The sequence below is a fragment of the Cygnus atratus genome, chromosome 10, assembly GCF_013377495.2.
Source record: "Cygnus atratus isolate AKBS03 ecotype Queensland, Australia chromosome 10, CAtr_DNAZoo_HiC_assembly, whole genome shotgun sequence".
NCBI classification, from domain to species: Eukaryota; Metazoa; Chordata; class Aves; order Anseriformes; family Anatidae; genus Cygnus; species Cygnus atratus.
Window position 1 is genome coordinate 10,601,841 of NC_066371.1, and position 26,892 is coordinate 10,628,732.

The 26,892-nt window shown below is 40.4% G+C and overlaps 1 protein-coding gene across 1 annotated transcript in view; it reads right to left on the reverse strand.

The window, feature by feature from the left end:
• LOC118248033 (netrin-4-like) overlaps positions 1 to 26,892 on the reverse strand; it is a 51,483-nt gene that overhangs the window by 19,256 nt on the left and 5,335 nt on the right. The window contains exons 2-3 of the mRNA XM_035546589.1: positions 24,831 to 25,372; positions 12,503 to 12,766 (exon numbers count right to left, since the gene is read on the reverse strand). Of these exons, the coding sequence (XP_035402482.1) occupies positions 12,503 to 12,766; positions 24,831 to 25,372 (806 nt within the window). The remainder of the gene's footprint in view (positions 1 to 12,502; positions 12,767 to 24,830; positions 25,373 to 26,892) is intronic.

Sequence of the window (26,892 nt, forward strand, 5' to 3'; positions counted from 1 at the left end):
CTAGACTCTCTCCCTCGTGCACAGTTCAGGATGCTAAGCTCTGTAACCACCATCACAGCTCTGCCCACTGCACATTACACAAAAAGCAGAAACTGAGATTTAATTTTGACTGTGGTGTGAATTGAATGTAATCCTTTAATCTCACCACTAATGTGAATTATGCTTCTCCACAGTCTTTCCTGAAAGTCAGATTTCCCCTTTGCAGTCCTCCCTCAACCTCATCCCTCATAGCAGGTAGCTTAGGATCAAGACAGAAACATTCAAAAGAGTGAACGCTCTCCCCTGCCCCCAAAGCCATCTCCCTGCAGCAATTTGCTCTCCGCTGCCCTGGTTTTTAATCCTCCCAGACCAGATATGTCATGCAGCTAGCAAAGGGGATAGGCTGCAGCTGATGCCATTGCCCCTCTCTGGCCAGCTGGCAGATTTGCTGCTGCACAGAGCAGTTGGCTGCCTCCTCACGGAAGACTGAGCACAGACTTCAGGGTATGCATTTCTCTGTCAGGGCTCAGCACCAGCAAACCTCAGGAGGATATAGCATGTAGCACATTATGGGATGCCTCTCCAGACCTTTGTCCAAGAAAGTCATCCATGTTCAAAGTACTAAATATGATGACAAATTACAGAAAAACAATAATACCAGTAAGAAACAGTGTTGGGCTTTTCTACATCTGAATTCAGGTCTTCAGGCTTTTTAGTTCCCCCTCTGAACACAGTGACTTAAAAGCAATGAGCCCTTTTCAGAAACCATAGAACAGAGAAAAGGACCAGGACTGAGGAAAAAGTGAGCCTGACCCAGAACTATAGAATTATTTTTTTTTAGTGACCCCAAACTTCAGACTTTCTGAACTTTGCAACTGATTCCAAAACAGACTAGAACCAAAAATTTCTTAGTTTACAGGAAATGCCTGTGTATTTCAGCACAACATTTGTAAATTGTCTTTTTTCAAAAAGATTATAGGTATACAAAATATACATTTTCTTTATACAATAAAAATCACATGAAAGGAATACAGAGACTACACAGCTGGGAAATGGCAGGATTAACTATGCAATCTTGTTTTAGCCTTGAATGATATGATCAAATATTCATTATTCCACAGGACCCTGTGCCTACAGTGCACAGCACAGATGGTGTGAACACTCATGAACAGTTATTAAGAGTAAACAGGAAAGTTCAGTGAGAAAGGAAGAATGAAGTTGTTCTTTGAAGGTAAGTAGATGTGTTCATTTATCTGTTGTTCACTGATTTGTTTTGTTGCAAGTTGTAGTTTGTGGATGCTATCTAGGGATGACATGTTGCAAGTAAGACAGAGGCATAAAGGAAGCTTCCTGCCTCCCTACTCTTGAACAGTTGCAAATATACTTTAAAATACATGGAAGGATGACTGGCTTAGAACAGGGAAGAAGCACTAATAGGCATTAGGAAAGTAATAGAGGATAATTGAAAAGAACACAAACGTGCCTGTGTTTCATGTGACTGGGTAGAAGATGTTTAGTCAGTGAGAATGATCTCAGGCTGCATTCACAGGAGAAAGTAGTTAAGGAGGAGAGTGCAACATGAAGTGACAAGTACAGAAAGACTATCAAAAGAAGAGAGCAAAGAAGCAACTCAGTAAGTGGTAATGACAGAAAGACTGGAAGAGAAATTGAGCTGTGAAGAGACCTGTTACACTTGAACAAGATGTGAAATGAGGATAGAAGAGGCAGAAGTAAGTAACAAGAGAAACAATGTGTTCCGTTAGAGAAGAAGAGATAGGAAAGGCAGCCAGGGATTGAAGTCCAGGAAGTAACAAGAATGATATATAGGAAATTGTTAGATAAAATAGGAAATGAGATATCTGCTCAGGGAAGGAAGAATGTGAGAGTCACACTCAACACCACAAGAGCAGGCAGGTCTCTGACTTGTTATTCCCTGCTGAAATACACTAACAGCTCTTAAGTGGGTCCAAAAAGCAGTTTGTGCTCCCTGCATAACACAAGACCTCAGGATACACAGGATCTCACTGGATGATCACGCCACAGTAAATAAAATAGTTAAAGAAATACAGATATAAGGGAGAGACACATGTTTTTCTAGGTCCTAGAAAGGAAAGTAGAATTAAAAGTAGATGATATGATAGATGACTATCATGGAACAGCAAGGACATTAAGGGATAGTGACCACAGCAAAGACTGTGCCCTCACTTCAAGAGCAGCAAGAGACAGGCCTAGAACCAAGCTTACAACACCTGACCAAAGCCCATGCTAGAAGCAGAAAGGGAGACAAGCTACAACAAATATAACAGGTCTACCAGGAGGGAAGCCACCTATAGCACAAGCCCAAGGTCCATCTAGGAGGTAGAGGTGCAGGCAAGAACACCTACAGCAGTGCTCAAACAAGAAATACAGGCCCAGGGCTGAGCTTAAATGGAGCCTCTGGGCCTATGGAGAGAGGGCATGGGGTGTGAGTCCCAGGTGGGGCTGGTTACAGCCATTAAAGCCCTATTAAAGCCTTCAGGACCCTGATAATTGTTTGATTACCACTGGATTCATGTTATTGGGAGATTTAGGATATCTGGCTGTTAGGAGGCATTTGAGGCAAAAATGCTTCTCCTTTCTAGGCTTGGAGCTGGTGATCCAGACGGAGGGGATTTGAAAGTAAGGTGTGAGCAACACAGACTTATTTGAGATTCATGCAGTCACTTAAGAAGCCTAGCCATTTTTCAGCTCAAGTCTGATTAGTTTTTGACAGGGATTTATATGAATACATATAAATGTGTTGGTACAGTAGGGGAAAGATTAAGATCCAGGAGATTTGTGCCTCACAACTCTAATATTTCACTTTATCTTTAACATGCAATATGTGACACCACACCACTCAGCGCTTACTGAGCCGTAGATATAAAAGAATTTAGGCCTATATGGGCCTTTCTACAGTGCTCATTGCTGCAATAATTGAGTACTTCAGAAATAATAAGGAATTTATTTTCATGACATCTCCCTCCATCTGCTTCTCCTTATTACTGTGATAACTCTAGTTGTCTCCAAGGATCATTCCCCTTCGTTGGATCATCATTGTATTAAGAGTTCAGTTGGTCTGACAAAATTGTTTGAAACTGAATGGTGCCTTCCAAAGTTACTGTGCAAAATGGATCAGAGAAATAGGCGCACTCACAGGCAGGCAGACTGTGTGATTATATAAACTACTACATTTATAAAACCAGTCAGAAGTACCATGTTCATAACCTGTGATGGTTTGTATTCTTGCAGTCCAGCTTTTAGAATGTTTTCTGCCAAGGTTAGTCATGTCACTAATGCATGCTATGAGCTTTGAAAGATGAAAACTGTAGCTTTCAATACTGATATTCTTTCTACATCAAGCTTCCAGTTTTCTAATCAGCTTTTGCAAAGGTTAGAAGTTTACAGGCTGATATGCTGGCAGTCTGAAGATAGTATTAGTCCAGGACAGGAACAAAAATGTTATACTACACTCTCAATCACAATCATGTTGGATTTAGCAGCCACTTGAAAGCAAAGTCTGCTTTTATGTCTTGGTATAGTGGCTATGTTCTCAGGCAGTGGTTTTAGGATGTAAAGTCTTTGTCAGCAAGCAAAATTTAAGATATTTCTGCTTTTGTTACTGCTTCTGTCTATGCCTTTTGCATCATGCCCTGAGTCATGTGTAAATTGGACTGTGAAACTAAACCATATTAAAAAAAATATTATTTTTTAATTTTTTTTTTTTACCTTGGCAATAATATTCTTAATCTGGATTAATTCCATGATCTGACTCACAGTACAGTTGTGCTGTTACAACAGTCTGCTATTGCTGCCAAAGGCTGTGATTTGTACATCTACCACCTGAGCAGCTTTGAGTCATGACTTAGAGGAGGTTATAGCTTCATGGATTTTAATGCCTGAATGATCAATTTCAATCATTTAGCTCTGCTAATCATTTAGCCTGCTACACTAAACCATGAATTTCATCTGGTAGTTTTTGCATGAAGCTCAGTAACTTCTGGTTGGTTTATAACAAATAGTGTAGGACCATCTCTTACTTTTGTACAGTGCTTCCAAGAAATTACACAATACTTATTCACCTTTGCCTACACAAAATTATTTCACCTAAATTCTGATCTGCAGCTGAGAGAACAAGTGCATATTTTCCATCTCTATTCCACTTTTTTTTTTTTTAAACTCTGTTCAGCTTAGAATAACACCTCAAGCTTCTTGCTTTTCTGTCTGCCTGTTCAGTTTCTTTTACCTTTTGTCTTTTCAGCAAATGTTGTGGTTGTTAGTCTTTCTCCTGGGCTATTCTCAGTCTATTTTTTTTTTCCCTAATGAATGAAGGTTAAATTTGGAAGCCTTCCAGAACAGAGCAACTGTTGCTGATTCGGAGAAAATGTTTGTCTTTGGGCTCTGTATTCACTTTTGTAATGTTGCCAGAGCAATTTTGGATACAGCAGTTTGCAATGACATCAGAGGCTGGTCCCTTACCTGCTTTTAGTAAAATGACCTTTTCTGGGCCGTTTGAATGGTTAAGTACAAACTAGTGTCTCCTGTTCCCCTTTGTTTGCCTCACAGTTCAAATGGGCTCTGTTGTCTCTTCTAATTAAGAGGTGTATCTGTGCAGATTTATAATAAATTCTTCAATATCAGGTCCTGAGGAGAGCAGATTTGACTTCTAAGAGACCAAATTAAAAAATTACGTCAACTTTTTCAAGTTTGCAAAGACTTAAAAGAATTAGTGGCTTGGGAGTACAGTGCCTGCCATGGGTGGGTTGATAGTTCAAATTCCTGTTCTAATCAGGAATGAAAAAAGCCATTATTTTCCTATGTCACTTGCTGGTTTCTGGGGAAAGGTCTGATAAGTGTGTGTGTCTGAAAACTAGTACACATATGGGTGTTTTCAGAGGGAATTGGATTTCTGGCTTGTACTTGGTCACTGTGGTAAATTAAGTCTGAGGGAACTTGGCAGGGATAAGGAGAGCTGGAGCAGTTGGGGCAAGGCCACCTGAGACCATACAGGCTTTGGTCTCTACAGCAGTGAGTGAGTGAGCTACCACCAGTTCCAAATTCACTAACCAGGTAATGGTGACGAAAAAAATCAGTGACAGTGTTTAGCTGCATATTCAGACTGGCATCTCTAAGCCCCTATCCGAACAGTAACAAAGAACAGGATAAATAGACCGGAAGAGGTACAAAATCCATGCTTCGTGTGAGGGAATATAGCAGGCTAACCTCGGCCTGTGGCAGTTTCAAGACACAACTCCATCCTCTGCCTGCATTCACCTCTGTCTGTCTTTACACACACGCCTAGGCCACATTTCTCTCTGTTTTCCTATTGTTTTCTTCCTCAGTGCTAGCTTGATTTCTCTTCATTTTTGAGCTAGTGTCCTTTTATTTTTGCCTACAGTGCCAACAACTCCATTATCAGTCTATAACAGGCTGCATACAAGTAACAGCTGTCGCGCTGAAATGCCCGCCCCTGAGTTACAACAGGTCACAATATCTGAGGGACTGTCTTATGAAAGGAGGAGGCAGAAAGTGGAGCAGGGCTCAATATTTCAATAAGTGAATACCTGAGTCACTGTCTGGACTAGATGAGTTTCTGCTGTTTAATCCATAGTGGCTCTGGGGGTGTGAGATTCAAAACCCACTCCAAGTGTGGGCCTGCATACTCTTCTCTGAATTTTTACCTCAGTATTGAGCGAATTTGGCAACGTGCGTAGCTCCCATTCAAGTGAAATTATGTTGAGTAATGGAGCAGAGGAAGCCAAGAGAAAAATAGTTTTCTACAACTCCTCTGCAGATGGCTGCAGTTCGGAGAGTGGGGGAGGGCAGGGCTGACGTAGCACTGGACCAGCCAAATTTATGAGGAATCTGTCTGGCAAAATGGAGAAAAAGGGAGAGAAAGTCCATAATTTAGCAGAAAAATTGTACGTTGCAAGAGAAGGACTCTGAAGCCCTAACGGGCACAAGACTCATCCTCAAGTCCCTTCTAGTACAGTGAGTGAAACAAGGCAAGGAAATGGATGCAGAATTTTATAACTTTTATGCAGAGTAATATGATTTTTTAAAGATCCTGTGAAAATTTTTTCCATATGTTTTTTGCACCTGCCTCCAAATCACTTAACTGCAAACTCCATGTACCCACAAGGTATAACTCTAGAAAAATTTGCTTAAATTACTAGGAGATTTGTGGGGTTGAGTGCACTGGCTGAAAGGCCTTGAAAAGCTTTGGTAAAAGACTGCAAACTTTTGTTGTGGTGAGAGGTAGGTGAGCTGAGGACAGAAACAACATAGCAGTCTATTCATCCCAAGGAAGCTTAAAAACACAAGGACCTAACGTATGAGGCCAAACACAGCAGCTTCTATGATTGTCACATCACAGCAACTTCCTAGCATTGGTGGCTGTGTCTAATTTAACCTAGAGACAGAACAGTGTACATTGTGTGGAGCTTAAATGAAAGACCCTCAGAAACATGCTGTACTACAGAACATTAGAGAAGTGTTGGTAGCAAAATGGTGGCTGATATCTCTGAGATAAAGCAATTTTTTCTCCCTCTCACGCGTACACAGACTCTTGTAGCTTTATTGTGAAAAACAATTCTTAAAGGAATTGTAAGGCATCTCTTACCAGCCCTAAAGCATACTTACAACTGTTTTCAGTCAAATGTTTCTAGTAGCAGGGTTATCGTGGTTCCTTCACAGGGATAAAATTAGCAGAGAACATCAATTCAGCGATTAAAACACAACAACAACAAAAACATTAATGAAAGCAATTAAGCAATAAAAGTGAACTACTTTTAAATAGCTCTTTCATAGACATGCCTTTAAGAAAAACACTGTTTAAAGGCTAATAATGTGAGATAAGAAATTGTTTACCCCATTCCAAAAAATAAGAGACAGTTTCCTAAACGTAGTATGAGTGTTGCATGGGTGAATCTGCCCTGAGCCATGACTCAGGAAAGCATTTAGACATTTGTTTAAACACCACTCCTGAATAGGCATGTTTTTCTGATTTGGACTTTAGCCGTAGTAAAAGATATTTCCACAACAATAATAAAATGCAGGGAAAACTTGTTGACGTTATAATTGCAGAATTCCTGCTGGCTGAACCACGATGTGGATCATACCATCAAAATTGTGGTTATTCTCTAAACCATACGCAAAACCTCATGTTAATGGTCTGAATGCCAGATGCTGTGGTGGCGAACCACAGGTTCTTAGTAGTGCTTATGGAGAACCTGCATGGACGTCAAGTTAAACACACCAATTATAATCAGCAGAAACACAGCCCACAGACCTTATGTGCAACAAGTGAATTAAAGGTACAGAGTGACATCATATATTTTCTGGGTACACCAGAGTAGCCAAATAAGTTGTCTTTCATAGGATGAAATAGCCCTCACAGATGAATTTCATTTCAGAGCTCAACAGAAGGCAGGGTATGCCCCCTCCAAAAAGACGTGTCAGCCAGTGCAGATGTATGGGGCTGCAGAGCAGCACAAGGCTCCTCCTGCTCTTGGCTATAACTCAGTGGGTAGTGGAAAGGTAGGGAGTGGGCAGACCTGTCCTTACCTGAACCTTACCTGAATGTCAGTTCACAACTACTTACACATGTCCTGCTATTCTAGCTGAAACAGCAAAGTAGCAGGGATGCTGTCAGCGTGGGGATGACAATCTTGTTCAGGTTTGAGTCTACTGGTGACAGCCAGCAAAACCAGAAATGTTGTATGGTATTTTCACTTGGTTGCAAATTTTTAACATCTCAGAAGGAGGTGCTGATTTGGGGGTTGGCCATATCAGCATAGGCATCTGTTTCTATAATTTATTCTGAAGCTTTTGTGATTCTTTTTAACATTCACGATGCTACTCACATGGCTGATACTCACAGACTAACTTTTTTCTAAACAAAACCTGCTCTTTGGGTTGCCAGCTGCAGCATAGTGCACCTCCTGGCAGCTCTGAGTGCTGGACATCATACAGACTGGCACAGTGTGGATCAGATAATGTGAAAACTTAGTTGGGGGATTATCAAGAACTGCACAAGATATTTGAAGAAGAGATAATATTTGCAAGAGAGATGACAGCCAAGTTGCCTAGAAAATCACTGTAGAAAAACAAGTTTTACCTTATGTTACCTACTTTATGCCAAACAAGGAATCTTACTTAGGACCAGATCCTGCTCCCTTTGAAGTAAATGGAAAACTTTCCATTTGCTTCATTGTGGAGTATCAGACCCACAGGGAGTCTAGTTTGTCTCTGTAAACAGGATGAAGAAGGAAAAGAAACATCCGAGGCAACTTGTAAGAATTTCCTGGCAGTGAAGGTACCAAAAATTAACGAGTGAAAAAACCTAATGCTTTAGTCAGTAACATTTTAATCTACGTTTGCTTTCCTCTGTCCATGCTTATTTCCCATGCACCAGAAAGAGAATTGTGAAATGTTTGGCAAATGGAAAGGAATTTGGTCTAGATTCAGCAGAATTGTCCATGTGTGCTTTCTGCTTTGTAAACATTGTAAGCTCTGGAAGCCCCCCTGGATTCAACTAAAATATGTCATCAAAGCAGATTCTAAACCTGAAAGGTTCCTAACTTTGTTGGAGCTTCTTAAAGAAATCATGTACTGTAAAACAACACATACCCTTGTATACTCTTCATCAGCAACATCTTGGGCGGGATTAATTTCCATTGAATCCAGTGGCGGAAAAGATGAGATATGTTCAGATGGCTAGGTGCTGGTATTTGTTTCCCTTAGAAGAGTATATTCACGCCCTACATTTAAAAGCAAATGCACCTCTGCAGTTTCTGCAGCAAAATACAATGTCAATAGACAATTTTGCTCACTGACAAATGAGCTACCTTTAAAAGTTTGAATATTACAGTCAATGAAATTAAGAAGGAAGAAATTTGTTCGTAGTTATCGTAAGAAACTATTTAAGTTGGGTATGGCATCTCTGTGCCTCTTGTCTTTGGTCTGAAGAAGGGAAGTAGAAAAGAAAATATCACTGTCTCTAGCAACAAACCCCAAATTCAATATATGCTTGCCCAGAAGTTTCTTGACTATTGCATACAGTTCCCATCTTCATTCCTCAAAGCTTTTCTCCTGTCTGACATGATTCTCTCAGTAGTTAAGATGGGAAATAAGATCTGGACAAATTGCATTGAGGTGGTTGCAAACTAATTTAAAAAAAAAAAAAATGTTGAAAGAGTAATTATTACTGGTTTGCAGTCCAACGAAGAAGTCAAAGGACTTTTCCATGGTATCCTTTGCACCTCACTTAGTATTTTCACTAGTGACTTATGGCCAAATAGAGTCAATATACATGAAACTATCTAGATTCCAAGGTAGGAATAATTATATGCCATTTGGAGGGTCAATATGATAATTTGCATTTGTCTTGTATCATTATTTTTTGTGACACTGTGGCATCTGTGACATTACTTCTCATATAGCTGCTTGTCTTATTGGCTCTGTGGAAAAGCCAGAAGCTGAATGGGTTGTCCTGACTGAACTGACAGATCCACAAACAAACTGATGATTGATAGATCATCTACTAGTAATAAATCATCTAGTCCCTCCAACGTAGAATTGAAAAGTTGTGGTTCAAAACTGTGAAGAAATTTGTTTTAGTTTTCTCCATTATTTAGTTTCCATATAATATAGCAGTGGAACAAGTATTACAAATGGAACAGATTTCTTTCAAGAGTAAGAAAAGCAGACTTAGAAATTATTACAATTATGTCTTTTCCAAGACCTAAGTGCAGAATGATCTCAGTTTTTGGGCCTATCCCATGACAAATAATTACAGTTGTTTTCTACATGGACTTGCTTTTGTTTTTGTTAACTACAGAAAAGACCATTGCATGAGGACTCTGAAATCTTAAGAGACGTTGACTCCTATTACTTAGGCCTTTCTGTGGAGGTCTGTATTTTTTCCAGCATTTTATTTAATTACATGACAGAACGCAGGAAACTTGAAGTTGCTCTGCATTCATGCTGTTTTATCACCCACACTAGCCACATAATAAACTCTGTGTCTTGAGCCTTTCTCTGCCCATGTGCTTGTTAAATATTAGATGTGGCTAGTGGAATGCATCAGATTATTTCTGAATGTGCAGTGTTTGTTTTTAACATCCCTTTCTTCTGTTCTGTTTTAGTCTCTGTGTGAAAGTAGAACACCTTCCATGTCTCTGCTGAGAAAGGAGAATTGCAAGGTGGCAAAGATTTTTGTTGCAGTGTAGTTTGGCTAATATGAAATGTATCATTGGTGTTTGCCACTCAACATCAGAGACCTTTTCCTTCTGCTTGCAGGCAAGGAGGTTACCGTATTGTAAGATGCGGAGTTATACACTTGCCTAAATACTGTCATTTTAGCCAATTTTCAATGTATATATGAAAAAGAGCTAAGATTTAATTACCAAAGCATAGAAAACAAGCAAAATAATACGACCATCTTTACTTCAGGCTTGCATGATCTGGCATTAGAATTTTCAGTTTTGACCACTAAGGTTTCACAATTCTCTGGTTAGTAGAAAAAGCAAAAACCAGAAGAGGACATGGTAGGAACCTTCCAGTTCTATCAGCAGAATGAGGACTGACTGCTCTCCACAATCACTGGAGGAAAAGGGACGAGAAGGAACCGCCTTATTTAGGCAGGCACTATGGAAGATCTTTCAAACTGTCGGAATAGGAACAACTACTGAAGGTTGCTATTGAATCTCCTTAATTAGAGATTTTCAATAACTAGTTCAAAAGGTATTCACTAGCAAATGGCTTAGGTATGCTCGATCATACCTTAATGCAAGGACTTAAAGCAGCTCAATCACAGTCTTTTCCAGCCCTCACCTAGGATTCAAGAAGTAGTTAAAGGTCTGGAAGGCTTTTCTCACTTCCTGCTGTCTTTGAATCCCTGCTTAGGCAAAGACTTGATAATATCTATGCCTGTGTTGAATGTTGGGATGCATCCACCCTCTGGTCTCCTGAGACATGACTCACTCATGAAGTGCATTTCATCAAAACTGCTTCATCTTCTGCCCCATGAAGTCATTGATGGCACTAAAAGATTCTATTCCCTTGTGAACAGTGTAAAAAAAAATCCAGTCATAGTTTACAATGGTTATGTCAGTAACATACACAATATTTTGTTTTCCTCTTCTGATGGACAGAGTGTTTATTCTTCTACCAGCTGTATTCATTTAGCCTGTTATTCATCTATTTGGTTTCACCATGTGTGTATTTAACAGTTTGCAATGGGGACGATGCACTCTTTAAACAGCTTTTCTCCACACAGTTATGTCCTATGTGGGTCTATATTTGTAGTTAACAGAGTCTCATGACATCACCCAGTGCTAGAGTACTGTAAATTAGATTTATACCACAGATGGTACAGATTCAGAAACGATCTTTCAAATATTGTGAAACTCATACAGTCCTAATTATCCATACAATTTCTATGTCTCAGCTTAGAAAAGCTGAAAGACAATGAATATACATTCCAGAAGAAAATAAACCAAAATGTAAAGTACCACAAATCTAAAGGGACAGAAATTACCTGAGGATGTATTTCTTAAGTCTATTATGTCAGAGTGCATCAGGAACTAAAAAAAAATAGGGTTATTTTGGTTTTAAAAACACATTACAGAGACAGACAGCCTACTGGAACCAGTGGAATCATTGACTAGTTCAATGTGGCTTGACGTGTGATCTGTGATGTACATGTTTAGAAATACCTGGGTATTGGGTTAGCATCATTTCCCTGTGACTGTTATTACAGTTCTTCTGTATAATACTTGCAGCTAAATCAAAATGTAGACATCAGTGATTACCCCTGACTAGCAACATCTGAGCATGCGTATAAAATACTGAACAGGGGGCAGTCATAGTATTGTGGAAGATGATTCATGTGAAGTTTGGCTTCTTTTATTTTTTAAGTTCTAACTTATTTTAAGCAAGTTAAAGAGTAAAAAGGGAGGGAAGAGAAAATATTTTGACATCCTGAACACCTCTGGCTATGCAGTGAAATTAACAAAAACGTACAAGGCTGACAACCTAAAAGTAAAGACTAAAACCCCAAGTATGACAGAGATGCTCATGTCTCACAAACTCAGAAAATCTGAAATTCAAGATCTAATAACGAAATTCTGGCAAGTCAGGGCACTCTTTGCATTAAAGAGATTGGTTCCATTCTGTGCAGGTAGATTTCAGTCCCTGTATTTGGATTTGGACCTCTGTTCCTGTTACAAAGCTCCCTCGCAGTTTATAGGTGTTTGGAGATCCAGGGGTTTTGGAAAAACTCATCTCTAGCAATGCAATTAATGCTTGGAACTGTAGAAAGGGTTGTAGAAAATCTTTTCCCAGAGTGTTTTAGATTTCACTGATATGGATTAATAGTGCCGTCCTTTTTTTAGACAGGCTTAAGAAAGGTGGGACAGAATCATACACAAAATCCACACTTAAACTGAGAAAGCACAAGCAGGTAACGAGTCTAGGAAATCAGTGACTGTCTACAACTCACCACGTTCTCTATGTCTCCCGTCCTGTTGGCAAGCTCACATTCCTCTGCATGTCCATTGCAAAAGCAGCTTCCTCGGATGATCAGGTCATAAATAGCATAGTGGGCAAACCTCTGAGGTTTCTCTACCAAACCTGAGCCGTGACATGGACATTCCTGTCTTTTTAACAAAAGGAGGCGAAGGTTGGTGAGTTTCAGTAGATCTTGAGCCTCAGGGCTGTAGGGGTCTTCAATCTTGTTAGCTGGAGTTAAGGCACGATAAATCACCTGGAAGACAAAAAATACACACAGCACGTGACTGTGTACCTGCTTTCATTCCGTCTCAAGTGTGTAACAGGAAACACTTTAGTTTACATTTCTGTCACTGGGGTTACTGAGCCCAATCACTTTCTACAGGTCGGGAAATATATGGAAACTTGTCAAACACTGTTTACTTCCTCGTGTTTCTGAGCCAAGTGACAACAGAGTGTCACTCAGAGAAACCCAAGGCTTATTGGCATAAATACAGTATTGATGCCATCCAAATTTCTTGAGCATTTTAGGAATATGGCTTTAGCATGAGTTCTAGAGCCAGGTAAACTAAGGCACTAAGGGGATCTGTGACAGAAGTGAGAACTGTGATCACACTTTTGGCATGGTCACTTGGGACTATGTGCTGGAAAACACAACTTGGCTTAGGGTGAGTAAGCACTGAGAGAACCCTGTTTTCAAACAAAGCAAGCTGGTTTATTCATTGGAAGAGGAGAAATAGCTACATGGCAGCGAGCTCACAGGATAGGAGGGCTTTGTGCCTGCCTGCTGTCTGCCGGCTGTCTGCTGTATTTTAGCTCATGTACCACTCTGCCCCTCTCTGTGTCTCAGGGTGTGTTTGTCTCTGTTGGTTTTGTGGGGAGAGGGTGACAATGGAGGGCTGTGCCACAGTCCGTAGCAGTGAGCTAGTGGGCTGGATGCGTTCATTCCCAGGCTTAGACGCCCTTTATGGGTATGCTAACTCCAAACTGAGAGCTATTTTCTCCTCTGGTTCAGTTTCTCCATCACAGCAGAGGGACTTGCCCTCAGGGTTCTTTGGCCCAGCTTAATAAGTGGTGACAGTCTCTGTCTGACTAACTCTGTTAGTGGAGTGAAAGCTTTGTTTCCACAGGGATTCCCTCTTTCTCTCTCTCTATTTATTTATTTTTCTTTCTTTCTTTCTTGGTTGGTGAACCAGCCAATTTAAATACTTGCAGCATGTAAAATACTTTTGTTTCATTTTGCTCATAGGATCCAGGAAAGAGCTTGTGGTACACACTTGGAAGATAATTTTGTTGCATGTTGATGGCACATGGAGAGAGAAAACCCCTTAAATTAACAGAATCAGCTTCCAGGCTTCACACAGAGCTGCACCTGACAGTAGCACAGTGAAGGCAGCAGTACATTTCCCACCTGTCTGCAGCATTTTCTGTTTGGTTAGTTTTGATCTTTTTTTCTTTTAATTCCCTTATCTTGTACTGTCAGCTATTTACAGAGCTACAAACAGCCCTGTTTGGTGCGATCAGAGGTGTCTTGTTTGATAGAGCTATGGGCAGATTGCCCAGGCTGTGCAGTGCAGGTGCCTACATTCCCCTGACCAATGAAGCCATGACAAAATAGCCTGGGCCTTTCCACACCAATGTGTACATTCCCCCAGTCAATGGAACCATAAGCAAATGACCCATCTGGTTTTGTCCTGGTGCCTAGCATTCCCCTTGTGATGGATTCAAAGGACAAAGACCAATCTCATCTGTCCAGTTCCCCTAATCCCAGGCGGTCTGGTCTTTTTACTGGAAGCCAGCTTTATGAATCTTTTCTCCCTCTTCCCAGTCCCCTGTGGACCACACAGAGGTAGAGTGGTTTGTCAGAGTCCTGAGCACCTGGTCACGTACAGACACACACATCCTCCTGCATGGGTTAGACAATTCATCTGAGCCCAAGGCAGTGTACTGAACAAAATTCTTCTGCAGAGCCTGCTAAGCTCAAAGATCCCAAAGCAGGGTTAAAAACTAACTACTAGGACATTAATAGCTAAAAGCCCTGGTGAAACTGTTTTAAATTGGTGTGAAACAGAGGAGCCAAGGGGTAAAGCAATCTGTTCGGTTACCAGTTTTTATAAGCTCTGTTCTCACACTTGACTTTCTTGTCTGTGGCTTCTCTAATATATATGCTTAGTAAAAAATGGTCTCTCCTTTCAGGATAGCTCAACAGAGGATACCTAAGAGATCACTGGCTCAAGAACATAAATGTTAGAGGTTTTTTGCTCCAGGACAAGACATCTGAAAAAAGGTAACCAGTATGTCTTTAGCTTCTGCAAGATCTGCACTGGTCCTTCCAGTGACCTCCTTATACAAGCCTGAGCAAGAGGCTTAATGTATCTGGGCACCAGAGCTCCCAGTTGTAAACAGGTATGCATTTCCTCACAGGAGACAGAAAGGAAGGGTGAATGAGGTGAAGAACCAGAGTTTTTACTGGGCTCCTCTGAAAGAAATGACTAGATAATGGCCAAAGTGTTTCTTTTTACTCTGCATCTCCGGCATTATACTTCTACTTGCTGGCAATACCCTTGCGTTGTGTTATGATAAATATGAAGGAAACCTTGTATATTGTGCTAGTAGAAACTTATTTTGCATATATTATGATAAGTTTAGAGAGATGTCCATGTCTTGGGATCTCCAGTCAATCATCCATCCTCGCCATGTCTTAACTGGTATCCAGACAGCACTGAGTTCTTTAGGCAAAAGAACAGATGTTGGATGCTCTTCTCTCAGCATAGTGACATTTGCTTTCATGAAGCTGGGTTGTTTTTTGTTTCTTTGCTTTACAGCTTGGAAAAAAGATTGGGTTTCCTGTGGATTTATTGTTTTCCAAATATTTTCATTTCAGGCTTTGCATGTCTTCAGGAGAGCTGTTTTGACATTTCCATATTCCCTTAGAACTCTGAACTTTATTTGTGAAAAGACATGTTAATAGCTTAGTTGTCCCATAGGGATTGCAATATCCTTTTAAGCAAAAAGAGTGTTCCATTCCAGTTGAGATACAAGGGTTTGCTTGTATGATTAATTCATGACACATTTCTGTCTGGAATAAGCTCAGTGGTAAGGCTGGATTTGTTTGTCCTCACCTCTCCCAAAGCAAGATTTGTTAAACGTTAAAGATCTGATTTGGGTGACATAACACTAGTGAAATCTTTTGGGAGTGCCATTTAGATGTTCTTGGATTCAACAACCATTAAAGAATTAATCTTCCCTAGCTTTGTACCAGTCAAAGATATTGAGGACTTAATTAAACAAAGATTGTGTCAGCAGAGTCAAAGCAGATATGTTGTGCCAATGTAAGTAGGTTTAGGTGAGCTGCACTTTGTGTGGAGGTAGCATAGTTTTAATCAGTATTTAGTACTACTTTAGTACATACATCTACTGTATGTCCTGCTTACATTTTTTAAAAATAGGATACAAGTACTCAAGTACTTCACAGGAGGGGAAGAAGATTAATAAATTTATATCTGTAAATTCTCTTAGAATCTCTAGGGATGGATGTTTAATACACGCAAAATTTTAAAAATAATAACAGGTCAAAGACGAGTTTAGCAATCTCAACATTTTGACATAAATGTTTGAAAGATTAGATTAGAAATGGATCTAAGTCTTAATGAACTCTTAGAGTCGTACACTGTGGGAAGAGACACTTCATTTTCACTGTATTATCTGTTCTTAGTTTATTTCACAAGGTCGTGTTTTGCTTTCTGAAGCCTATGAAGGAGATTCCGTCTGTACACATAGGCATTTGGCTTATGCCTTTTGCTTAGCTTAAGAAAAACATGTGCATTGTTCATTTCCCAGAGATATCTTGCAAATTTGCTGTTTGCCATTATATTCATGTAGAAGAGATTAAGAAAGTGTGATGAAAAAGAAGTATGTTCTAATAATTAAGATGCAAGCTCTGAAAAGAGCTTCCCAGTGATATTATTGCCACAAGAATATTTCTCATCTAACTAAGTCTCTCTCTGGTGTCAAGCTCCATGGAAGATCTGTTCTTTTCCTGTTGTAACAGGCTATCCCCCAGTCACTTCTCTAAGCATCAGTGTGTAGTCTTCATAAAAGTAACATATGCACAGCTACAGAAGAAAATCTGCTGGTGATTAAGTCTGCTGAGGGCTGAGTAACGTAAGGACACCCTAGGAATCTTTCAGTTTCCATAGAACTGTGTGCAGGTTAAGGGTATTCAGCACCTTTATAGTCTCGACCCTTTGTGGAAATACACCCTAGATCCTGAGTTTCCCTTATAATCAGGAGCTGCCACTGGAGCTGAATGCTGAGTAGGGCATTCATGCTTATCAGCATATCTGCTATCAAGCGCATATTTGTCATTCTCATTTTCAAAAGTCAATCAGCTACGCCTCAAAAAGATGGTCACTACCCTGTCCTCTCCTGACCTTTCTAAGAGCAAGGAAGTTTGGAGAATGCTGTAAGTGTGCAAAGCTAAAAACGATAGCCACTGTTAAAGGGCTGGTTTTGCTGTATGCAAGTTGGCACAGCTTCACAGAGGGTGATGTTTTATCCCCAGTCAGGAGATCATCTTCATTCCAGAGACAGTGTCTCAGATTTTTGATTTTTTGCCACATGTTTTGCCTCTCCATTCTTGATGCAGATAATTCTGTTTTCTTAACCTGATCTTCCAGCCAGTATTAGTCAGAAAAGATGTGGACACAGCAAAGGTTCCCCCTTGCAAGCTTATAGCCTAAGGTCAAGGAATATGAGTCACAAATGGAGGGCAGAGCCAATGCACGGCCTCCTACAAAAGAAGATCCTTGTGCAGAACAAGAATTTGGTATTACAAATCATCCTTAAGCTATGCTGATCATGTTGCACACGATCAGGTTAATGAGGTCAGAAATGTCTGTGTGCTTATACTAGGCCCATCAGAAGGAAGCTGCAATAAAAACTCTCATCAGCCCTAAATCCTCTTCATTCAGAGATTTTCATGTGAGTTGATTTTGCTCATAAAGGAATAGTAAACAATTGTGTCTCAGAATTTTTCCTACCCAGTGGCAAATATCCTCTGATCTATTTGATGGAGCCTCTTGACTAAAATTCTTCCATCTTTTGGAACAGTAGACTTTACTATAAAAGCAGCCTTTTTTCCTGTTTTGAAATAGCCTAGAGCACAAAGAAAGTCTAGGTACCCTGTTAACTATCAGAAGGCTTGTTCCGATGATTCATGGAATAGGGTTTCCTAGTCAAGATCCTCTGCGCTTCTGTTCTTCTGGAGAACAAAACTTAGTAGCCAGTATAGAATGTAAGACTTTGTTAAAGAAATAATCTATTTGTGCATTTGATTTTTTAAATTTATCTGATCTGTGTATAAACCAACTACTTTCAATACAGTGGTGTCTTGAATCCATTCTGTGTTTTCCAAAACAGAACAGGTCAATGTCCCTTCAATTTGCATCTGCTTTGAGGTTATTCCAGTAATCCAGTCAGTGTGGTATTACTATTAATATTTAAGCATTGCTGCCAATATGATGATGGGGAAAGACTGCACAATTATGATCAGAGACAGACAAATCTGAAGAACCATGCAGACTTTTTTCTCTTCCTCGAACCAAATGTTTCCTGTAGCTTCAGGTTATCTGCAGATATAAATTTCTACATCTGTGTAGAAAAATAAGGTTTGTAGGAAGGAGAAGTATCTTTTGTCAAGCCAAATAATGTAGCTGGAGTGCAAAATCTAGACTGTTGGGCACAAAACCCTTCAGTCTGCAGTCTGCATATGGGGAATGGACAAAATTCCTTCAGTTCTACACAGCATCACCTTACATGAGGATCTGAGAACACTTCCTTGCTCCCACACAGAGCAGTGTCCTTTTTCATTATGAGTTTTGATATTTGCTCTGAAATGGCAGAGGGTGGCATGAGGAATTCTGTGACGCAGACAGTCCTACTGGGACCTGGACTGAGAACAAGAGTCTCATTTCACTCTTCCGAATTGTCAGGGAAAGTTAAAACACCCAGTTATCATTAGCAATCGGCAGTGTCTACTGCATCCTCATGGGAGAGCATCCATTTCTCATAAGTGGAGCCACTTATATCTTTAGGTCTTGGCTGAAACCTTACACATGAAAAGATCTAGTAAAGAGTATAGTCTCATCAGGAGAGTGAGGTGTGGACAACACTCATCATCAAGAGCAAACAGTAAGTGGTTTTTAGCCTGGAGTTCAAAACTTACAACAATGAATCTCTAAGATCTGTAACATTTTAGACAAGAACTTTTTTTTCACAGTTGAGACTTTAAAAGTTGAGTCTTTTTGACACTCTGAAAGCTTTCACTAAGCTTTCATAAAACAGGGCAGGAAGAAAAATTGATTTGATATCTGCTGCCTATTATGTCAGGAAATTCAGAAGTAATGCTCAAAATACTGTTTTGTCTTCCTGGCTGGTTTGTAAGGTGCCAAATATCTCTGAAATGGCTCATTGCATGCCAGGTCAGAGCAGGACACTTGGTGCACTCCTGAATTCACTTGCCACGGATAGGAATCCTGGACTGGTCTCATGTCAGTTCAAATTCCCTTCAGACACAAATACTTGAGCCCCTTAATTCTTCCTCCAGGGAAGCAGGGCCTGGCAGTGCTATCTGTTTGTTTACACTGCTGGTGTTAACTGCTTCCTCTCAACTTTCCTCTGCATTTTATCTCCTCTACAGTTCAAGTTAAATGAAATGCTGAACAGACGGCCCTAGTCATAACAACCAGGCACTTACCTTCAGGAGTGACTAATCCCTCCTGGAATCTTTTCCATCTGTAAGTCAGAATAACATCATACAACTTTTAGAGGACAGCCCTGATGACTGTTGGACAATTCACTCCAGTGCAAGACCCTGCCCTTGCACCTTAGCTACTAGGAATTCAACCTCGTGACATGCTGAGCATGTTTCTTTTTAGTGACCCCACTGCTGTATGAGATCAGACCTTTAAGAAGTCACTGAAGTCTCAGTGGTGACCTCTTGAATTATTGATGCTGCCACTTAATGAGGTATGTGTGGGAGGGGAGGGGGATCCTCCTTTGTTTATCAAAAGGTTTGGTATGAATACAGTAAAAGAAAAACCTGAGAAAAGACAGCAAAAACTGTGGGTTTTTGGAGCAGGATCACACACATTCCACACAGAGCCCCATCCCTGGCCTGGTTTGGTGCACAAGTGGTTCCCCTTCACAGTAATCATTGCTTAAGGAGTCCCTGTAGGTGGAGAAAGGCAGTAGAGATCTACAGTGTCAGTGCAGAGGCAAAGACCTTCGGTAGGGTTGTCTGTGGCTTTTGTCTGAACTGCCCGGTGGCTTTTGAAGCAGAGGGAATTGCATCCCATCACACCATGTCTTGATCTGACACTCACAGAGTGCATTTAGAAGAGTGGTTAAAAGTCTCTTAGCTATAAAGCAAGTCCACTGATCTTTGACAAAAGACACTGATGGGGACTTCTGTCCCTAAAGAGGTCACCACAGGCTACAAAATGGAGAAGGAACAGGTCTTCTGCACAAGGCACATTTAACTTGTTGCCATAGAAACCAGTACCTAATTCAGCCACACACAATTCTTCCAGCCCCCAGTGAATTCCAGTAATGGGTTTATTATATCACACTTCGTTGGTGTCATCTGTCACGCAGACATTCACATAAATGAACCAGCTTTTGATTTAAAACTACCTTCCTCTAGCCAGACCCAATAGTGGTAGGGTCTTCTTTAGGGTCTTGTGGTTATAAGCAGGTTAGTGTTTTACCCAGCTTTGCATGCTAATGCCTTCCTTTCATGCAAACATCGCTGTAGATGGAAGAGAACATTTGTTTTCATTTCCCAATATTCCAGTTTATTAAAAACCTGCTCTTAATTTGTCAGATAGTTGACTGCACTCCTTAACTGCACATGCTGTCAGGATGCAGGTTGAAACATTTTGGTCCCTGTTTTCCCCAGCTGGTGTATGAACTGTAAGTCACACTAACAACTGATGCAAAATAGTGGTAATTTCTCCTTTTGTCTGGGTTAGAGTTAGATTTCCATTGGCTGACCTGAAGGTTTATTTTAGGCTTCTACTTAATTTGTAACCCAAGAAACTAGAGACTGAACTGTGGTAACTCAACTAACGCACCACCATTTTGGAAGGAAAGACCCGCTAACAAGCTTATTGGGTTATGATAGGCAAGTGTGTTGCTAGACAGAAAAAACGGCTTGGTTTTTAAAACCACTTTGACTGCTGTACCCCTAATTAACTTGACTTATCGAGGCGTGATTCAAACCCTTGACATGATGTTTGGAGCCAGCTGTCAGTCTGGGTTGGCCCTGACTCAGCTACAATTTGGAGACAAAGAGGAAAAATTGTATTGGAACTGGCAAAGGCCTATGGAGACACAGGTTTTTGGCATATTCGGTAACAAGGACTTCTAGGAAAGAGTGGCAAGAAACCAATGTATCATGCTCAGGTGGCTTGCAGATCAACACCAGTGAAAGAAAACAAAATGCTTGCAGGGATTGGAACATGCTTTGTAGTTTATTTCTTCCCTTGCTGCAATTCAAAACATATTGTATATGGCATTATAAACAAATGATTAAGGAAATTGCATGTCTAGTGCTTCTCCTAGTAAATTGCAAGACCACTAAGTTGAACTGGCAAAGTTTGAATGAATGAGTGTCGGGCTCACTATTCACTTTTAGATTTCAACATTACATGACTTTGGGTGATTAACTTAGCAGTGTAAAATTGATCTATAAAATATGTAGAATTAGCGAGTACAGGTGCAAACATAACAACTAATAGACATTGCTAAACAAGCTCGAGAATTAGAGGATCCTTATCACTCTCTAGTGGTTACAAGGACTGAGGAAGGAACAGTTTGCTGAAAACTGGAGTTCTGGAAGTGTAGCTGGAAGTTTGGACGCCCACCATAACTAATGAGCTAATAGTCAGTGTAGGTTTCATTGTGGCTAAAAGGTGAGACAAATGACAAGAATGATGTCCTGGGAATTCAGCCAGTGGAAGTTCGTGTTCGAAGAGATGAAACAAGTGAAGCAAATGATTTGTAGGCAACTGGCAGTGAATAAATTGCTCTTACTCCAAAATCAGAAACTGTCAATAGCCTAAGTTCTTTGCCAGAAGAATTAAGATGGGGAGATCCAGGATCTGAGATTTTATCTCCAGAAGTGCAGGAGCAAGGGATATAATAAATGCTGGAGTAAAAGAAAACTGCAAAAGGGACACTAAAAAGTCATCTCCTTGCATTTCTACTTGACTTGTTCCTGAATGTATGACACCATCTGTCTCAGCTCTGCCCCATCTGAGGTGAGGTGGAGATGTGTGACCCTGACAAGAGGTGAAAGATAAAGGATAATTTACAGAAGAGGGGGATACAGCTTAACTTAGTAATACATTGGGTTCTTTTGTGACATTGTAATATCACCCCCTAAAGGGATTTTGCTTCCATTCTAACCACCTCAAAGTTTTTCTTCTGCCGAGTTTCCTTTTATGCTTCCAGACTCTTTCATTGGTCTTGAAGGATCACCAGAGTGTGCCGACTCAGGGACATGCGTGTAGGTTTATGGATGCATATAGGTTACTGCAACTCTGCCACCTTCTCTTTAACCACCTACATTCTCAGGTCTGGAAGCCAGCTGACCAGAAATCTTGTCCCATGATGTGTCTCCCATGGGTTTTAAACCTAAGTGTTCTTAGTAAGCAATCTCCTTTTTTCAATTCCTTTTGTGCCCTGTTAAAAAGGAATATTGTGTCTCTTCTGAAAGTGATTAGAACAGCACCCAAGAAAAACCTGACTGTCCCTCAGTAGAGAAAACTGACATTCATCTCGGTGCATTAATTAGAAATTAAGTTGGAAACAGTTTTGATCATTTCAGAAATGTCAGCTTGTGATGTGAGCTCCTCAGCTCTCCAAGGCTTAGCCACCATCAGTAACTGGATAGGTCAGGGAGAAGGTGCAAAAGGAGAGAACACTGCACAAAGCACTGATGGGGATTCAGCTTCCATCCACCTCAGTTGGGAGTCAGTGCTTTTGGGGATACCCTTGTGACATTTGTGACATCTTTAAAATAAATTGTACAACTGCATTTCTGAGATGTGTGGGCAAAGCTCCCATGAGACTTGTAGTAAGAGTAGCAATGTCACTCAGGCAAATCTGATCAGGTATCACTTTAAATAACTACGCTCTGCCGCCTTTCATTTTCATTCACAAAAGAATCTGCTGTGTCATATTGTTGACCTGAAAAGTCTAATGCTTTTGCACCCTCGCCATAGCAGTATTTGATGGATTGGTTAAGAGTTCTCTGTAAAGTCTGTTCAGAACTCCAGAATCCTTTTGAGTTTATTTGCTGTGAAACTGTTTAGCTTGTTCTCTGTTAAGTAGCTGTACAGATTCCCATGTGCTGCTTTCAGCTCTCCATCCCATAGAGGAAGTGACCTCTGCATGTATTCAATTCATGTAACAGTTCATGAAAGTATTTGGGATCTGCAAGGGTATGACCTGTAAATATATGACTGTTCTTACTGTTACTGTTATTTTCTAACATCTACTACCATAGCATGAATTGATTAAAGATACACATATTCATTTTGGTCTGGTGGCTGCCCAAGTTGAAAGAATCATTTGACACTTGTAATGACAAAGGCTTTTGTTGGATGTATGTTTTATTATTTGATTTTCTGCCATCCACCCCTCGGATTTGTTTCAGCAGCAACACGTGGTCTTAATGATATTCCCCAAGGTTAAGCAAGCACAAAACCCTACATAATGCAGGGTAACAAGAGATACTGTATAGAAAAGGAAGAGTTGTTTTGTGTCTAAGGCCAAGCCATTCGCCTCAAACCCTGAATTCTATTCCTTATTTTACCAGAACTGTCCTGTTCCACCACAAACCACTTCCACCTTTCTGTGGAAGCTTTCCGCATCTGTGAAATGGCAACAGGACCGCTGTATGCGTGCTGAAGATCATTATATAGATCTTGCAAAGTACTTCCAGATTTTTCGTTGGATGGCACAAAACGGTGGAAAATCATAATAGTTGCCTAGATTATGTATTGACGTGGCAAATTCTAATCTCTCTACAGAAGACATTTGGATGTATATGACTTCATTGTATCCTAATAACTAACTAGCAGAATTACTACTCCAGGAAGAAGACAGTAGTTAGATGATTTGCTCCAGATTTCCAATACACAGAGATATTTCCCAGCCTTGTTGCACAAAGATTAACTCAGTCTCTCCTTACTGCTCTTTTTCTGTCTCAGGTATAGGACACTGATTTCTTTCTTCTCAAGTGCATTTTGAAGTGCACTGCTGAAACCACTGTGTTTTTCTGAAGGCTATTGGGATCATTTACCTCACACCTGAGCTTAATTTACAGCAAGTATTACTGCCAAACCTGTGTGATCACTTCCAGACAGGGAAACCAAGAGGACTGTGACTTCTCTAAGGAAGAGAGAAGGAAGTGAAAGGATTCCAGCCTCTGGCGGGACTACAGGAATGTCTCATAGTCTCCCTGTGTGCTTTTCTGTCTCCTCTATAAAAAAGACACCACTGATATTTACCTTCTTTCCCATCTAAATTGTTTTCAGATTAATGAATGCAAATATAGCTAAGCTAATTATCTGATTACTAAGCAGTCACTTATGTTCTCAGAGGAATTTATCAGAACAATTGTGCATTTATTTTAAAAGAAAACATTCTGCATGTTTAATCAGAATATTCATACCAAAGGAGGACCCTTTCCCCCTGCTGAACAGTGGAATCTGCCTGCTCGGTCACAATTCCTGTTTCTAAATGGTTTCATTTTTGGAGCCTTTGTCTTGATACAACCAGAATGGACACCGCCAGCAGGAGTAGTTGCATTAAATGTTCAGGGAAGGTTGTATTTAAAACATCCAGGACCTTTTATATGGTGAAAGACAATTTGAAAGTGCTGTTCATGTCATCCTAAAGGAGGAAAACATTTTGGATAAATAAGGCTCTACAAATGTGTATTTTTTCTATATCTGTTTTGGTGGTGTTTTACTTCAGTTATGGGCATCTGCAATGTAAAAATAGGCAAAAATGTTAATCCTATCCTCTGCAACTCTCATAAAAGAAACTTGCTAAAACATTTCCATTCAATTTCATTGATATATCATTTCTTTATTTCTTCCCCTTTATTTTCTTAACATAAAACCTTCGCGAAGGGGCTACCTTTCTTAATTTATGGGCAGTGTCTTTTTGAGCTTGTACTCTCCAACTTTCAGCTCGTCTTTAGCTGTTTGACATTAAACTTTGTCCAAACCTTAGTTATCGCTTACCTCTCCTCTGGTGCAGGGCACTGCATCTGAATATCTGGAAGTACACATGGAGCCCTCCTCATTGAGATCATCCTGGAGCCCGAAAGTCGCTGTACAGTTGACAGAGAAATACTTGTAGGGCCTCCAAGTCTGCCCATAGTCCTGGGATCTTTCCAGCACCATCGCGGCCGGGCGGGGGGACTTGAACACAGCGATGACGTGGGTCAGGTAGAACTCCGTTTCGAAGTCCAGCCTGATTTCTTCCCTGTGCACCCCTTGGGCAGACTGCCACCAGGAGACTGGATTTGCGAAGAAATCATCTGTCATGTCAGCAGGGAGGTGGGAGTTATCAGGCTGGTTGGCATTGCATTTGGTGCAGTGAGGCTGCCCACAGCCACGGGAGGCCAGGTGGAGGAGATTTTGGTCTGGGTAGAAGCAGTACAGTTCTGTGCTGTTCTGCCCACATGTGGTGAGGGTGACTGGTGTCCTCCCTCTTGCAAGGTTTCCCACTGGAGGGTTGCAAGAACGGCCATTACAGCGCAAAGCTTGTAGCCTCATGGGATCTGAAAGACAGGCAAAAGAAATAAAGCTAAGCAGAACTCCTCAAACAATTCTAAAGCTGTAAGACTGGTGACTGTGAAAATGGTTGGTGTCCTCTTCTGGGGATCGACGTCCAAGAGGACTTCTCCTAAGGAGAGCTTCTTCTCACACATAGTTTGGAGGCACTTTCTCAGTAAATCTAGTCATTTTTTTAGGTGTCTGACTTGGAAACTGAGGTCTTTAGAAAACTCAGCCTTTACCCATAAGCACTTGAAACTCTAACTTTGATACCTGTTGAGAATGCAGTTGCATCAGTCCATTAAGTTATACATTTAACTGCAGGAATCTTGTGTTTTCTTACTCTCACTCTTGTACAGCTGCATATCTGAGGGCTGAATCTGTGCAATATGTTTATTTTACTGTAATCAGAAAGCTAAGCTAAACTGTACTGTACATTATAGATTCATTAAGAAAAGAGATGATTCCTGCACAACAAATTGCAGACACTGTTTACACATAAAAACAGATGAAGAAAGCATATATCTCTCTAGTTATGTGTTATGTGTTATTGACCTAATTTTAAGAGGTGCTGAATTTCTGCTACTCCTATTGACAGGAGCTGGAGTTTCCAATACTTAGTAGAGCTGAAAATCAAGTCTTTCTTTCCATTTTTTTTAAACACATTGACATGGAGATAGGTGAATATATTCTGTTTGCCAAGTTTGCAAATACAGCAAAAAAAAAAAGTTTTGCTATCTTCAATGTATGCATCTACTTATTTCTAAATTAGGAAAGGTAGGGATAACTACAAAATCCTAATATTGTTTGGAAATTAGTAGTGCTTTGTGACACTGGATTTATAGGTCACTCCCAAAAGCTTATTACCAAATTGGAGAAAACTGCTTCTCTAATGACATACAATGTCCTCTTTGCAATTTAACAGTCCAGAATGAGTTAAAGACTGACCTTGCAAGGTCATAAATCTAATCCAAGAGGTCACAAGTCAGATGACTCAATATAAGTCCTACAGGAAATGACCCTTCCAATGAAACATAGGATGACCGTAAACCCTGGGTAATCTAGGAGCAGTTCAAAGGTCAGCTATTAGTTCAAGATTCTAGGTCAAATTTTAAAATCCCTGCTCAGGTTATATTTGGTCCTTCCTCAGGCAAAATAAGTTTTCAAATCAAGTTAGGCCAAAGAAAATTAACTTTGATTCAGCCTTATGAAATTAGCCAAATCATAAATGTATTTGGGTGAAGCTGATGTTCTTCTTTCCCAAAGAATTGTTTAAGGTGAAAAAATGCATCCAGCCTGCACGGTTTTCCCTCTGAGTTGCTTCTGTCCTTAGTTCTTAATGACAGTTCTGCACAGGCCAGAAGAGAAAGGGATAGACATTGTTTTGGAAAACATCTCATGCATTTTGCATTCCAGGATTAGGACACAAAATCAAGCTGCTGCACGTCCACTGAATCCCATTGACCAATGGTGTGTGCTATTTTAGCTTACATACAATGCAAGGTGATATTAAATTTCAGGTAGC